The sequence below is a fragment of the Ambystoma mexicanum genome, chromosome 12, assembly GCF_040938575.1.
Source record: "Ambystoma mexicanum isolate Mex_15411 chromosome 12, UKY_AmexF1_1, whole genome shotgun sequence".
Lineage (NCBI taxonomy): Eukaryota > Metazoa > Chordata > Amphibia > Caudata > Ambystomatidae > Ambystoma > Ambystoma mexicanum.
This window is the reverse complement of record NC_090936.1, coordinates 764,495,801-764,513,326: the sequence shown is the minus strand read 5'-3', so window position 1 is coordinate 764,513,326 and position 17,526 is coordinate 764,495,801. Positions and strand designations below refer to the sequence as shown.

The 17,526-nt window shown below is 42.1% G+C and overlaps 1 protein-coding gene across 1 annotated transcript in view; it reads left to right on the top strand.

Moving 5' to 3' along the window:
• Positions 1 to 17,526, top strand: part of IL17REL (interleukin 17 receptor E like) — a 747,013-nt gene that overhangs the window by 587,517 nt on the left and 141,970 nt on the right. The window contains exon 13 of the mRNA XM_069629260.1: positions 15,081 to 15,226. Within this exon, the coding sequence (XP_069485361.1) occupies positions 15,081 to 15,226 (146 nt within the window). The remainder of the gene's footprint in view (positions 1 to 15,080; positions 15,227 to 17,526) is intronic.

The window sequence follows — 17,526 nt, the reverse complement described above, 5'->3', positions numbered from 1 at the left end:
CTTAGAAAGGGGTTTTTCCTTAATACGGCACCTTACAAATAGTTATTATAGGTGCTCATTGGCATCAATTCTATCAGTTAATAGGCCGATTGAGCACCAATACAAAGGCCACCTTTCAGATGTCCCACGTTATTGGAGGGAGATAGACGAAATACTAATGAGTAGCCATCACGAGGGAAACGGAAGTCAACCAGATTTCCTGCAGAAACAAAAGCTGTACAGACAGCAGTTTATCTAGGGCATGTTTATTGTTCAAGAATGACTGATGTCCACATGAGTTCCATGAAATCAAACGAAAAAGGTTTACTGTTTCGTGGCGGTCTTGTCAATAAGTCATCCCATTCACACTTGACCAATGTCCCGGAATCCGTTGGTTTTCGTGTTTTGCTTCACAGTTCTAAGCTATAGCTGTAGTGTAATTATTTTGCAGATTCATAGGCCATGGGTTATAGCCCCTGTCCCTTTCTTCGGTGGGGCAATATAAAAAGAGTTCAAATCCCAACTCCCAAAAGGCTCTTACATTATTACAAACGCACTCCACCACTCTAGGGGAGACAAAAGATGCTAACACCCAATTTGGAGGACAGTACACCGGAGGGAGCCCCAGCCCTTTGATATCCTTGGTAGTAATTGCACATAGGTCAGGAATTAGGTGAAATAGCTGTAACAGCCATGTCCGATTTAGGTGTGGGCTGGTGTCTGTAGGTTTGTCTCTATGAATTTTATGAATTTGGCATTTGCATACCATGCTGAATCAAGCAGAACTGATAGGTGGTCTTGCTTGGCATTATAATTGGCTGCACATGCTGCAGCCAAGTCTGCCGACCAATATCACTCCGAGGGCCGAAATTCCCAATCTGCGAACCGTTGGTATTAGAGGCTAATTGGTTGAACACTAAATGTCGCTAGCCCTCTAGGTGTACTCCCTTGTTTGGAGCAGGTCGATTCACTAGAGCCATCACGGTATTGTCTAAATTCACAGTAGTAGTAGTCATTGGGTGAGATGGCTTTACTATCAGCACATTCTCGAACCTTGGTACCGCAATAGTTTCCAGGGTGTGACTTGCCACACCATCCCCAAGGGGAGGAATTTTATGTGTGTCACAATCATTTATCAATCGGGCCATGCAGTAGGACTTGTCAGAATATATCATCCTCCGTTTGATTGGTCCTGCACATCTAACCGGCCAAATGGAGTTTGACCGCTGCAATTGTTTCGTCTTGGGCTTGGGGCGAGTGACGGTGGGCTATTGAACCTGTAAAGTTCCGTGCACAGGGCTTCCAAGGCACTCTTCTCTGTGGACGCAATGATGTTTACCACAAACAACTGGTACAAAACAGTGTTGTAGGGCCTTGCCGCTGAAACGGCCCTTCCCCCATCCCATTTGTCATGTCCATCGGGCCACTTCATTTCCTGTCAGAAGCTGGGGTTTATATAAAATGGTGCTGGGTTGGCCTATGGTTTGTGCCCTTAGGGTTGCAAGCTTTATTTTCATTGGGTACACTATTCTTTAATATAATGTTGAATACCCTTGCTAGTATCGTTTGGATTTCCAGCTGTTTGGCCGCCACATTTGTGAACAAATGAAAGAGGACCTCTAGCTTAGATTCGATCGAGTTCAGAGCAGATGTATGGATCAGGAATTCATTTGCAGGAGGGGGCATAGGTTGTAGAATTAAGGCTGTACATGGGTGCATGATCACTGTCACTAAAGGGAGTCTCAAATGAAGAAGCACATTTGTCAATATCCAGAGATGTGATAGGTTTGTGCCAATAATGTTGTTGTAGCTTCAGTTGATTGTTCCCAGAGAATTACGTTTGAAAATCAAACCTCTTAATTCATTGTTGTCTATGGTGGGGGAAGTATTAAGTGTATTGGCATCTGAAGAAGAAATTGTTCACATGGGGAGGGTTTCCCGACCACTAGTACAGAAATGTCTCTGGGATTACCATCTGCGTTGGTTGCCATTATCTAAGTAGCCTGTGATCTTACGTTTCGCCCCATTTCCCTTTTCACTTTATTTCCTTTTGTCTTTTTTTGAACAAGGGGAAAGCTTTTTGTTACGCATACTGTGTGTTGGCCTAACGGCTCGCTTCCCCATCTGACTGGCTTCCCTTTTTAGCTTGTAAAGGTGTTTTTTGTGCTTATTCAGGGGATGTTACGGGCAAAATGTTCTTAGAGGGTGGATGGTTAACCAGGTCCATGTGCAGTGCAAATATACATAGCGGGAAGGAGCGCACCTTTAAATGTCTGTCGTTGCAAGTCCCATTGCGACAAGATGAGTAGAGTAGGTGGGCTCCCGCTCCTGCTTACTGCTAATCTGCCAATCTGAACACCGCGCAAATGCGTGCACTCAATCTTCTTATGCTGTTTCCTGTCAATGAGGCAGGACTTCCTTCAAGCCGCCAATAGGATGAATGAATGTCGTTCCTGGTGTATCTCGCTTAGCGTGAAAAAGCGTTGCGAACCAGTGTTATCAGCACAGGCCAATCTGCACTCTGCCAATCTGCACTCCAACAAATGCGCTGTTAGGCAAAGTTTGAATGCAGTACCCTCTGGGAACACTACAAGCAACTCTGACTACAGGTTTAGGTAACCCAATCTTTGGTATACGCTTCTAGTACACAGTTTTTGTAGCGTGTTGAGCAGCCAGGCTTATCTCAAGAGGGGAAATGTGAGCAGTAGTGGAGTTACACAAAGATTGACAGTTACAGGTATTCAAATAAACTCTTACACTCAAGGTTTCTTGCATAAACAATTATTAATATATTTATCAGGCAGTTATAAAGCCTTCTTTAGAAGGGAGCAATATAATAGTAACAAACAAATACATTTCAATACTGAACACTCTGAGTTTCTGAATCAGACAAGACTCTTTTGGGATGGCCCCCAGACACAACCTACACCCACAGGTGACTTCAATAACAAGGGTGCTGGGGACATTGATGTCTTACTGTTGACATTCAGAACACTCTTAAAATTTGGTAAAACGCAAAGGTTATTAGAGCACAAGAGATCACCAGTAATCTTAAGCAGGGCAAACACTTTCAGATCCTCTTAGAAGAGTCATGCAATTCAATAGGCTAAGCCAAAGTCAATAGGCAAAAGTCTGGTATAGGATGAAGCACTTCTGGTAAGTAAATGGAAAAGTTTTTGCACAAGTTCTTAGGAGTCTTTGATAAAAATAAGAATCAAATGTAGGGCCACAAGCTGATTAGACTTGTGAGTTACAGAAGTTACAAGCACTTCCACAGGAAGAGGTAAGTTGTCTTAGACTTGTTTTACAGTACCTTAGCAATGAAGAAAAGATGCAGCTGATGACCTCTGTTCCTGTGCAGCTCTGCAGATCTCGCTGTCCCTGGGCCTCAGTCATGAGGACAAGATGGAGGACGTCAGGGGACTCGTTCACTGCACTGGGACAGTCAAAATTTTCATCTGGCAAACTTCACTTTCAGTGTCTGTTTTCCGTTTCAGCTTCTTGCGTCTACCGTAAATAGCAACAAAGTGGTTCCTGGCAGTAGAGGTGGGCTTTCCTTGCTTCTGGGGTCCCGCACTCTGTTGAGTGTGCTCAGGCTTGGTCAGTCCTGCTTCTTGGGAGTTTGGAGGATCTTCCAAAAGCTCTAGGCCAGCTTAAAAGCTGCGCACACAATCTGGTGTTCCTCTCCCTGGCTCTACGGTTTCCAGCAGCAACTCATTGGAAATTCAACCAGCTCCGAGATGGATATCCACGTTGGCTTACTTTGGAGTTCATTGGTCCCACCAACTCAAAGGGAGAAGTCGTCCTTACTGGGACTTTTCTGCTGGTGCAAACTTGGCGTTTCGGCACTGCAGCAGGGCTTCACCGGGCAAACCAACGGTCCAGGAGTTGCAGAAGGCGTCCTCTTCAAGCTCTTCTTCGGTTCCTTCGTCCAGTGGTCAACTCTGCCTTCCAAGCCAAAAGACTCACCTTTTATTCAGTTCTCTCCCATTCATTCCAGCCTTGCTTTCACTCACCCAGCAGGGTGGCTGTCCTTGCCGGACAGTCAGCCAGCCAATCACCACAGAGTGAATTTGGATCTCCTCGGAGACTAAGCAGAGGGAGTTTCAGGCATCCCGCTCACTTCCTGCCTACCCCAGACACTCTGGAGCCAGAGGCAGGCTCCACTCCTGAATCCCGCCAAAGGCAAAATTAACAAAGAGACCAAACCTGGTATGGCACGCAGAGAAAATCTCTAGAAGGACCTTTCCACAAAGACATGATGAAAAAAGAATACTGTGCCATTTTGAAAAAGATGGCTCCCTTGGTTGCATTACCAGAGCTGCAAACAGCTGCAGTAAATGCAAACCCTGGTAGTTCAAAACAAAACCACTGCCACCATCCATTCAGTGAAGAAAGGGTAACATAAAACATGTTACATAAGAAGCTAGTCAAAGGGGATACTAAGTAACCCCTCCAGCACTCTATTGGAACTGGGGAACTGGGTTAAACATTTGCATGCATGGGCACCATTAACACAATTTAGGCTTAACATATTAACATTAAAAGCATCATTAGTCAATTGCACTACCACGAAAGAACTATGCACTTGCATGTTTGCGGTATCCGATGAGTTGTTACATTTTATTTTTGTTTGCCCAATATATAATGAGAGCACAAATCTTATACAGTTACCGATTTTAAAGAAATATGGCTTTAGATAATGCTGCCCTTCTTTATAATTTTTTAATTTACTAAATTATCCCCTGGTGTGGTTTGCTGTTGTGAAATCTTTCTAATTATGTTCTCACCTATTTTAACACATTATTGACTTATTTTTTTACTTATTTATGACACATTTTTATTTCATTGTGTTCATATTGTATGTATCATTATTATTTATACAGCCTATTGTGTTTGCTTTTATGGAATTTTTAAAATCTTAAATAAAGTATTGATTTATTGACTGACCAGCAGCCACAATGTTATGTATTTTGGAAGAGCAGGGCATTTGAAAGCCTACTACCCGACTCAGTCACAGGGAGAAACTCCAAGATGCTGTTTGGCAGTTAAACAGTGCTTAAGCGTGCATCAAGTCATCACTTTATCAGCATTAACAGAAACCTGGCTCATTTATAATGCAAATGGGGTATTGTATGACACGCTACCAGAGGGCTTTACAATCTTGAGAGCAGACTCGGTCAGAGGGGTCTCCTTATTTACCAGAGTCCACTAATGAACTCCATCGCTGATGAGTTGACAAAACCTCTATGGGAATGTATTGAGTTAAGTATTGTGCTATGAGATCAACAAAATCTATATCTGAGGCATGTCTATGACCACCCAGGATGGCTCTGGACTTTTATATTTAATTTATTATAATGAATGATCTGGGGTCTCAATATTCTATCATCATGGGGTGGTTCAAATCTTGGATTCATGCCCACAGTTATAAGATGGCCTCAGGCTTACTTTATTCATGTGTTCCTCTTAATCTTGGCTAATTCATTCATCTGTCTGACATTTTGGTAGGAATATTCTTGGTAGCTTCTTCACTAAGAAACCCACCATACATTGGTTACTTTTAGTGCCCCATGTGTAGTCCACCCACTTCCTGATGTTAGTTTGAGTCAGGGTACCACACTGTAATTATTGATAGTGACACCTCCCATAGTCTGTAATAAAAGAGCCAAATACATTTAATGCAAATGTCCATATAGATTGGTGGGGCATGTAGGAAGAAAGGAGGCTCCAAATTTTAGCCAGGTCAGCATTTCAACAAAGATGTAAACTGATTCAATTTGTGAACAAGAGTGTGTGAGACACAGGTGTAAGATTGTGGACTGCATCTAGTGTATGTCAGTGTTGTGAATGCGCAAAGCACATGCCAGCTAAAAGAGGGGTTTCAATTTGGTATTATCATTTTGCACCACACCACAGTAATATGGACTAAGTTGCACTAAAGCATAAAGACTAACAATTACTAACCACTAACCCCTAACCAGTAACATATCTCCATACAAATATTCAAGGTAGCTCAGTCCATATCTTTTGGGGCAAACTTTGGTGAAGATTATTTTACTAAATGAAATGGCAAACAGACTGTGCAATGTTTTTGGAGAGCACAGAATGAAATGAACGTGCGGAATGGTTGGCTGTTTTTTTGGTATCACTACATATTTTCCCCATCAAAAATATCGCCGTATATATGGTTGTCTGAAACTGCCATAGGCGATATTTTTTGGGGGGATAAGTTTGGGGGTTTTTAGGAGTGGGGGTTGCTGGGGTGTCCCGCGCTCCTTTCAAAATAATGGGGTTGCGGGTGTGTGTCCCGCAGGTTCTATGCCTTAATATTGCCGCAAAAATATGGCAATATTTCTGTATGGCGATATTTTTGCACGGATATTAACACATGGAACCATTTATTTGCAGGGAAAATGTGAGGAATGTAAGCTGCAGAATATAGTGCCCTTTTTTACTTAAAGAAAACCCATTGTTCATTTCCAGAACAGGAAAACAATGCAGAGAAATGTAACCCTTTGCATCCATTGCTGCCTTCTAACTGTACAAGCTGGTCACGTGCACCTAGAACACTCTAGTGAATTGGCTTGCTAGAGGGAGGTGGTTATGGATGGGACATAACATCACTTTCAAAAACTATATTTTCTAACATTTTATGTAAGTAAACAACCATTCATGTGAAGTCTCAGACAGGGGTTTTAAAAAGAGCTGTTTCTCAGAAGGCTGTTTTCAGGCACTCTTGATCTCTGGCTGACGCTGGTAGTGTACTGCATTTGCTGGCAGGCAGGCAGTCTGAGGAAAAGACTTTGTGGATTTCTTTCATGCTGAGAGGGGAGTGAAGCAAATAAAGAACACTCTAGTGTGGGCACTGTCCACACAGACGGGGAAGAGAGATTCTCACCGGGTGGGTGGAGAGAGAAATCCTGACTTTGCAGTACCGGGGGCTCACAGAATCAAGCATTGTCCTTGGTGAGTTTCTAGTAAATTGAGGTGTGAGGTGAATGAATGATTTTTACAAGAATATTTTACAGGCAGTGGTAGGCTGGGAAATCTTGTCATGAAGTTGCACTAAAGCATAAAGAATAGCAATTACTAACCACTAGCCATTAACATAGACCCAAACAAATATTCAAGATAGTTCACTCCATATCTTTTGGTGCAAACTTTGGTGCAGATTGATTTACTAAATGAAATGACAAACACAGACTGTACAATGTTTTTGGAGAGCACAGAAGGAAATGAACATGCAGAATGGATGGCTGTTTTCTTGAAGTGAAAATGTGAGGAATGCAAGCTGCAGAATATAGTGCCCTTTTTTACTTAAAGTAAACCCATTGTTCATTTTCAGAACAGGAAGACAATGCAGAGAAATGTAACCCTTTTCATCCGTTGCTGCCTTCTAGCAGTACAAGCTGGTCACGTGCGTCTAGAACACTCTAGTGAATTGGCATGGCAGGAGGTGGTTATGATTGGCACATGACATCACTTTCAAAGACAGTATTTCCTTACATTTTATGTAAGTAAACAACCATTCATGGGAAGTCTCAGACAGAGGGTTTAAAAAGAGCTGTCTCTCAGAAGGCTGGCTTCGGGCACTCTTGATCTCTGGCTGCCGCTCAGAGTGTACTGCATTTGCTGGCCGGCAGGGAGGCTGGGGAAACAACGTTGTGGAGTTCTTTCATGCTGAGAGCGGAGTGAAGCAAATAAAGAAAACTCTAGTGGCGGCTCTGTCCAAGCAGATGGGGAAGAGAGATTCTCACCGGCTTGGTGGAGAGAGAAATCCTGACTTTGCTGTACCGGGGGTTTACAGAATCAAGCATTATCCATGGTGAATTTCTAGTAAATTGAGGTGCGAGATAAATGATTTTTACAAGAATATTTTACAGGCAGTGGTAGGTTGGCGAATCTTGTCATGAATAAACAAACATGGGTAAATCATTGTAGGTGCTGCGCAGAGCAATTGCTATATTTCAAAGGTCTTTGATAAGCATTCTGCAGACAGTCTCAGCCTGGAAGAGTCTGTTCACATTTATAAACATAAGCAGCTATTTTTCATGGGTTTTTCAGATGTAACAGACGCTTATAGACAGCCAAAATTGTCAGCAAATTTCAAGGACAGTTTTACCAGAACTCTTGGTAATTATCGCAAAGAGGGGATTAGTAGCTGGTTATGAGAAAATCTATTTACAGAGAGGGAATCTTTCTAATGAAATGTATCTGCTTTTATCTACGTTCATTTTGAATCACAAGGGATATCATGCAAAATAACACTGTGCATCGCATATGTCTGTTTATTCTATACATTTTAATCTTTTATAAAAGCACAAGAAGAGAGAAACAATTTAGCATCAGTCTACTTATTATGTGTTTTGGTTTCTTGTGTTGGAATACAGACTGAGCAAAACAAATCGTAGACTAATTTTGCCACAGGCAGTAGTTCACTTTATCACATGCGGTAAAATACAAAACAAAACTGGTCACTGTGAGTTGGGTCATTCTCAGGGATTGTTTATATGAATGACAGTATTCAGATTACATGGTGTGTTCTGAGATACTGCCAAAAAGGCATAGCATGGTATTGTAAATAAGATACCACATGATGATGCAACTGTGATTTAGGACACACCAGGTCCAGTGTTGGCTTACCGTTTATGATCCTGGTATACAAAATATAAGACAATTCTGTATTTAGGGCTCACCACTATACCACAAAATATCCCAGCAAGCTCACCAGAAATACCACAACATACCTCTAACAGGCACCCTTAATTGGGACTGGCCCATGAATGACTGCAGTCAGCTACTGTAACGCTCACCTTGTATCCACAGGGACGCCTCTCGACTGGTCTGGGATGCTTCTGGGAACACTGCACCTTCTCCGGGGTTCGCGCTGCCAGGGATCAGTTCTAGAAGACAGGAGGTGGATTTTAACTACTGCTCCTTCCAGTGTTCCCCTTGCGATTCCCCTTGGGACTTCTCTCACCTTGATTTTCGTAATTATGCGCTCTCCGTCCTGACGTGCTGGGGAAGGGGCGCGTTGTCGTTGGAACCGTTCCGCCGAGTTACTTCACTGGCGTGGACCTGGAGTCCAGACCAGCTGTGACTCCACTTTTCAGGTAAGTCTTTCGTATTAAGAATAATGTCTGTATTGGTAGATGCTCCGAATAACCTTCTCCTCTTATCTTGCAGGTGCTGGTGGAAACAAGCTGATACTGGAGGCAGAGCTCGAGAAGGTAAGGATGCACAGAATGTGGCACTGAGAGCGTCCTTGGAAGTTGGTTAACCTGTGCTGTTGTTTCTTGCAGGTCGCGGGAGGAATCCTGGAAGAAGTGTTCGAATGGAACCAGACGCCGATGGACGATGTTCGGGTGGCAATGCCTTCCAGTAGAGCTGGATAAGTAAGCTTACTTGAAGTCTTATTCTTGCCCCTCTTTCCAGGGATGTTGCAGGCGAACGATGAAGATGTCCAAGAAGACTCCGGCTGGATGGAGGAGCTGAAGCTAGGCAGGTAAGGGTGACTGTGGTTCTTTGTCTTCTCTCGCCCGTGCAGCCCAAGATGCTGAGCAGAACCAGGTGAACGTCAGCGTGACGCAGCAAGAGCAGAATAACGTGAAGCGCGTGCCTCGAGTCGGGTGTGGTGTAATTACCCAGTGGGTATCCGAGATGCCTTCAGGGTGGGCCCCGCCATGAATGCTAGACTGTTAGTTGCAGTTCCCCATTGGTCCTTGTGGGGGCAGCCATGCTTGTCCATTGCCCATTGAAAACCACACCAGTCCTGTGGGCCCGATGCCAACGGCACCAGGACTGGCTCCAAGGAACCCGAGAGGGGCAAAATAGGACCCTTCGGGTCTTGTTAAAATATTGTGGCAAGGGCCAGAGGACCCGAGTTCCTTGGCCAGCAGCTAAGGTCGTGACAGCTACTGGATTTCCAATCCATCTGAGTCAATGGGATGGTGACTCCTAAAGGTGGTTAGTTCTGCAAGAGGTTAAGCCTTATACATGTCTTCACTCATTATCTCCTTTCTCTTAACTTGAGATCATCTTTGTTATACGGTAATGTAATCCTAATTGCTGAATTTTGCTTTATCAGGTTAAGGATCAACTTCCTGTCAATGTGGGGAAAGATTGCACATAGATTATGGCTTGAACAGAGCACAACAATATTAATTTGCTTTGTACTTGTTTATGTAGCAAAACAACAAAATATGACCTTGTTTGCCCAATTTCTTATCCACGGTAAAACTTGAACATTAGCAGCACAACAGAATATATTTTCTTGCTTTGGTTCAAAACTTAGATTTATATTGCCCCATCCAAATTTGCAGTAATCGCTGTTTGATTCAATCTCATAATGCAATCACAACCAAGGGCAATTTCCTTTGTTCCAATGGTGCATAGTACACACACATTTGTGTTATGTGGAATGATGCACAAGTATCAGGAAATTTTCTTTTAGAAAATTACATAGCCAATGAAGTACGTTTCGAACAAGTATCAAACATCCATTTACATTATGTTCAATGTATTAAGTGCTTGTTTACAGTTTTCATTACGATTTGTGTCCCTATGTACAGTGTTAAAATGCAGTAAATCTTTACAGATGACATCTGGATGTTAAAATATAAAACAGTTTAAAGTTTTCTTTGTTTTAGAACTATGATTTTCTTGATTTCACCGTAGTCCACTATCCCTACCACCTTCTGTGAGTTACTATATTTAGCTTTGTGAGAGCAAACTGCATTGTCTTATGCATTATGACGTAGAAAGGTGTGTGACAGTCTCACCGGCTGCATCGTTGTGCAAATCTTTTCATGACTTAATTTTAGAAACTCAGCTGTGTGTGCTCATCATTTCAAATGAGGCTTTGTTTGCCCACTTGTGTCTTTCACGCATAAAAAACAGATAACTACCCACTAATTCACACTGATTATCTACCTTTGATTTTAAAAGCAACATTTAAAAATTGATGCTCATTCAAATTCTTTTGTTTGAAGCCACTGTTGTATCTTTAGTGCAAGGTCTGTGAAATATTTCCAGTTGACATATGATGCACCATCACTTTGTAGCAAAGTTAATATTGTATAGCAACTATTAAATTAATTTACAGATCTGTTTTTAGCTCAGCGTTTCCTGTGCAGGTTTTCAATTGTATGTGGACCAGCGCACAGAATCGTAATACAAAGCCTTTCAGAGTACTTCTTTTAGCAATCAGAACAGCTACAGAAATTGAATAAATGCACTTAAGCATCTTCTGGAAGAATACTAGATCATATATTTTCCACAGTAAATAATTTCTAATTGCCCTATAAACAGATAGTTCCATTCTTTTTTAAAATTATTATTGTGATTTGTTTCATAATTAAAACCGTACAAAAAAGAAAACATATTCATAATACAAAATGTAGACATTATAAAAACACATTAAACACAATTAAGGCACACCTCTCTCTTTGTGTACTGAAGTAAAGTGCTGTGAGTACAGAAAACAGCAAAAGGGTTAATGATACAAAAGTCATTACTCAACTGAATGCTATTAAAAATGACCTGCATGAAAGCATACTTATGTTATGAGGTTCATTCACTAAAAGAAGGGAGCTGACAGGAATACTTCATTGTGGCCCTAAAAGGTCATTAGTCCTCCTATTACACTAAACTAAGGAGCTTTTAGTGCAGCCAAATAACAAAATCAGTGAACAGATGACAATACTTGACTGAGAGCTGAATAATTGAAAAGTGCCCTGTAACTAAATACAGGAAACTCAGTTCTGTGTACCATGTGAACATTAAAAGGGTCTAAACCAAGAAGAGGAAGCACTGCCAGCAATCCTATAGCTGTACCTGTTCTGTCAGTAGGGGTTCATTCTCTAACAGGCTAAACATTTGCTTCATAAAAGCCACTAGGGGTATGGTAAGGGACAGATGCCTCCTGCTCATTAGTCTCAGCCACACATTTTCTAAAAACAATAAATTTTCTGAATTAACAAATATTTCAAAATGAAAAGAGTGCCTTTCAATTAAGATAGGGCATGAAGTATACGGTGGTGCAGGGATTTTTCCATGTGTAGTTTATGTAGCAGGTGCTGAGGGTAGCAGAGGGACACTTTTGTAGATATGCCATCTTTGATTTCAAAACTCCAAGACAGTTGACATATACTTTATACAAGTTAATGTTACTCGGACTCGTTCTTTTTCAATATTATGCCCTATTTTCATCTTTTTTTTTATAACATGTGGGTTCACTTTTACCAAATCTATATCTGTTTGCTTCTTTTAAATAACACACACATTCTGAAATGAATTGTTGCAGTGAATAGTAACTCCCTTTCAGTGCCTCCACACCCAGGGCCGAGAATAAGGTATTATTTTCCTTTGTCTCTCTCAACTTAAAGAAAAGATTCAGTGTATTCCACGTTATTATAGACCACCAAGATCTTAGGTCTAACTCAAGGTGGAGCATGGCCATCGGAAGTGAAGAGGGTAAACCCAATACTGAAATAACCTATTCTTGAAGGAAATGAGATTACATTACTTTACTCTTCTTGAATATCTGAGATGTATAGATTGAAGAAACAGGGGGCCAGAACACACCCATGTCACAAACCACTGTACACTGGCACATCATCGGACAAAGAACCTTCAGAATCCAAACGTATGTTTAAGCTATTGACAAAATGGAATCGAATTTACATATTTAATAGACTTGGTGAAATATTCCAGGTTGCTCATTTCCTCCATAGATTGTTTCTTTCCTCTCTATCGTAGGCAACCGTCATATCCAGACTTGCTGAATATAATGGCAATGTTTTTGGTCTTAGGGTTTTGCGTTGACATAACTTGTATACTAGATCATTAGGGCAACACCCAATTGTTTACGAAATCCCATTTGAAATATGCTAAGTTGTTAGGTCTTTTCTGACTCATAATGTTTAATTTTTAAGGACAAACAACACCAACACTTTGCTAACTTTCTAGATTACGGTTATGGGCCTGGAATTCAGGGGAGAACTCCTATCGCCTTTCTTAAATGTTGTGACGATTATTGATTTGCTCCAGGATAATGGAATAATGTTATCTGAGATCACCTGCTTATATACAGGGTGTCACCCGCACCATTGATTTGCCTTTTAATACTGTTTTCAGGTTACTATTGGGACCTGATGCCTCCAGGTGTTTTCAGCACTCTAGTGCGTTATCTAAATCATCAATATTGAAATGTATGTCCCAGGTTTTGTCTCCTTAGTCTGAGACAAATGGTAAGTCCTCATTTATTTTAGAGTGTTATGAAGTGTCTTACACAGGGTGATTGGATATGGAATTTAGGTGAGAGAATGTTTACAGAAAGTTATGTCTCCATGTTCTGCAGAGTTCAATTGAAGAGCTGCAACAGAGAGAGGAGGCTGTGCTGTTCTCCCCCTAACCCGCTCTTTTGTCTTGTTGCGCCTCAAAACACCTTTTGCTGTATAGACACATTATAAATACCCAATAAATAAGATGCATGTGCACAAGGAACCAGCCAGTTGCCCTACTCTTTTGTCATTCACGTCTTCCCCCACGAGTAGCTATTTGACTGCTTTCCACTGTTGGCATTCATCTTGATTTCTTTTTTTAGAGCCACCACAATTGGGGATTTTCTTCACTAAACTAGTGGCAACTCTGTTATTTCCAACTTCCATGGAACATGTCCTCAGCAAGTAGATGTCACAGAACTCCAGAGACCTTCAGAAAAAGTGACAGTCAACAGTACAGATAAAATGTTTCACAGTTTGGTTGGAAACAGCTGAACACCAGTCTCTGGGCCTCATTACGACCCTGGCGCTAAGTGGTTAATGTCGCCGTAAAAGGCTGCGGCGCCATTAACCACTTAGCGCCTTACTACGAGATCCCTTTGCGGGACCTGACCTGAACGGCTCGTCTGGACCAGCCATTAAAGCAGGGACCCGCAAAGGGACCTCGCAGGCAATTACGGTACCGCAATTTGCTGTACCGTGATTGCCGCCTTCCACATTCCCATTGAGCCCTATGGGGCAAAATGGGATTGGGGAAGGGCCATGGGGAAATACCGCCCGCCAACCTTTGAATGGGGCAGTATTTCCCCATTTCTCCATGGCGTACTGGTTACAACACCGGCACCAACCATGGTGTTAATAGCGCCATGGTTTAGCGCCGGTGTTGTCATGAGGGCCGTACCAAGCCAACCATGTCACAGTTGAGACTACATCCCAACTTTTAATATCCAAGCATCACATGATCACATGCTGTCCACATTACTGTGTGTGTGCGTGTGTGTGTGTGTGTTTTTTTTTCTATTATTCTTTGGCCCTGATACTTACTTGGCACCAGTTCCCACCTGAATGACCTTGGAGAACTCTGCAATGGGGTGTGCAGCACCTTGGAACAATGCAGTCTCTCCTTATTGACTCTGATGTCTAGAAAACTCAGCATTAGGACCACTTGCCCTCTTCCAATGAGAGTGTGCTTAGCCTACATTCCAAAAACGAATATGGACCAACCTTGTGGCTTGACCAACAAAATCTGCAATTGCATATGGGCATTCATGAGCTCCAGGTAGCGCCTAGACCTACGGTGACATCATGGTTAATCCTAATTCTTTTGGTTAGGTACACTTCAATTGTTCCCCTTGAGAACCTGGGAAGGGGTCACAGCCGGGAAGTTTGTGTATTCATTGTACACACGTGTTGCATTGTCCTACATCCAACAGAATCTACTAGTGAAATGTCAGACGTTATTGACTATTACTATCAGTAGAGGATAAGAACATCTGAAGTAGAGCTGTTTGCCAATTTCTACAGCTGGTGCCTAGCCCCTCTCCTAGACCATGGAGAAAAACCCAGACAAAGGTTCTGCACTCCAGCTGTGTCAGCATGTAAAGCAGTAAGTGCAGTGTGAGCACAGGTCTCAGAAGCAGGCTCTTAGTCCACTGAGTTACCTGTGTAATTCAGAGACACATCTAGAGGGATGGCGGGGTGGTTGGTAGAGGGAAAGCGGGGGGGGGGGGTGATTTTGGAAATGTATTTTGAATTTAGTGAATTTCATTGGAGAAGATATCCGTGCTTATCCCTGTCCTTTTTTCTTACTACTAGGGTGGATCATGACTATAGCTGTAGTAAGACAACAGTTGCAGATCGAAGTCACTTCACAAACAAAAGCAACATTCTTTATAAATTTACACAACAAAACAAAGTCACGGGGACATGAATTTCTATACCAGTATCCACCAGTCAGTGTGGTAAGTCTTCAATGCGATTATGTATGCATACTGTCAATGGGTTGTATGTATAATTCAAAGAAAGAGATGTCAATTACCTGAAATTGTCTGTATTCATGAGATGTCATGGGACATAAAGTACATGGATAATTGAACAGGATTTTGCGAGAACCATGAAAAGTGACGTCCCCCTTTCTAAAGTGCATGCACATCTTAAGTACGTATTTGTTAAACATGCTCCCACTGTCCATCTGTTACTTTTCTATATTGCTTTGTAGCAATTCATAAATAAAGCATGTGTCCATATCCCCAGTACAGTAACTGCATCCGTTTATATGTCTTCAGTAGTCTTTTCATGTGTTTGCTACAGGACACTGACAACGATAACAATGCCTAAAAACGGGTAACAATGACCATTTTAGATAAAGCCTAAATTTGGTACTTTGAGGAGCATTTCTAGTTGTGGCTGATGAGCAGCCAACTTCACTTAAGCAATCTGTTTTCATATACTGTCCTAACAGAACCACACATAATACAACTGCCGCATATTTAGCAGATGCCAACGCTCAGCGCTCTGCGTTTCGAGAGATATCTCTCATCTGCCATCATATCGTTTTACTGCAGAACTAGAAGTACTATACCATTGCCTAGGAGCCGTGTTGGGGTCAAGCAAATATGCAGTCCTTTACTTTCTTGAGATGGGTAAAAGTAGTGAGCACAAACAAAAAGAGGGCTGTGCATTACACACCTTCAATTTTCGCATCAGGCAATGCTAGTCCTGCGTTTATTTTCATTTAGTTCAGCGTAGATGATTCACAACGTTCTAAAGGGCCCACAAAGAAGTGAAGGAGAGCATGCACAGACAGAGGGCAGAAATAATGGCACTGAAGAGGCACTAGCAAAGACGGAGGCCACATAATGTGTATGCGTCACTTTAAAGTAGAGCATTTACAGACAAAATGGGATTAAGGATAAAGAGGTGAGGGTAAAGCTGGAGACCACATTGTGCCAGTTTATCAAGAAAAGGCAGGAAATATGCAGAGAGGATAGGCAAGCAACAGTCAGGCAAGTGCAAGCTGGACCCATGGAAGACTAGGGTGTCAAAAGAAGGAGGAGAATGACTAGCCAAATAAAAGGAGCCCACATGGATAAGGATATGTCTTTCTTTGTATGGCTTTTGGAAAAATCTTCAAAAATATGTACGCTCAATCTTTGGCACTCACCATAAAAGTCATACCAAATTGTGTAAAAGTGTACATTTTAGGGAACAAATCAGTCAAATCCACCTGGCTACAGAAAGACATACTCCTTCCTCTTTTACCCATCTTGTCGTATGGGGGTTGAGGGTTCAGCCGGATTGTGCATATGATAATTCCTAACAGCTCTTCCATACTTCTGGACTGCTCCTAAAGAAAGAGACATGCTGCTTAACTGTTCTTTCCCTGATATGTTTAGTTAGTTCTTTAGTTAGTTCTGGCACAATGCTTTCAATGGAGCTTGGCACTGAGCACTACCCAGTAAGGCGTGCAGTGTTACTGGACTGCATGCCTTATCCCCCTGCCCTAAACAGCTCTCCTTGACTGCCTGTATGATTCTCTTCGCCTTCTGGGGATCTTAACACCCCTCTATGCCTTAGGGTTGGTACACTTAGCATCATGGGGCACTTCGTGGAATCCAGACTAAACCTTCAAACTTTTCTGCTCCTCATTTCACTTGAGGAAACAACATTATGTATTCAGCATAATTCCAAAACTGAAGTTATGAAACAGCTGCACAACCAGGTGTGGTATGGGGAAAGTGAGATGCATTTAAAAAAAAAATTGAGCTGTGTCTGTGTGCAGTCTGTGAGAGAGAATTTGTGGGAGACATTGGGGTACACCTATTTAAGAAATTACTGGGGGTTGTACCCCCTGTCCTAATCACCTGATGAACACTTGAAAAGAGCTGTTCCATGCCCCAATGTTCTTTGCCTTGATGGGCAGAATCCCCAAACCCAAAGCTGGCCAGTGAGCACAAAACCTGAGCGAGTAAGCTTTGATAAAGTGCTGAAATTGCCAATCTACACACTAAGGACGTTGAAATGGGGATTTAGGGTCTTCAAATCTCAAGTAACTGTATCTATAAGCCAACGGTTCTTTGCTTCACAACACTTTTTACCTAGATTAAGGTAATGAACAGACACTCTATACTGCCCTCTACCAACATCTGCCAATCTCCAGATCCTTCTGGCGCATAGGATACCGTCTGTCCATGAGATAGAGAGGGAAAGAGAGAGCGAGTTACAGCGAGAGAGAGGGAGAGAGACAGAGAGAGACAGAGAG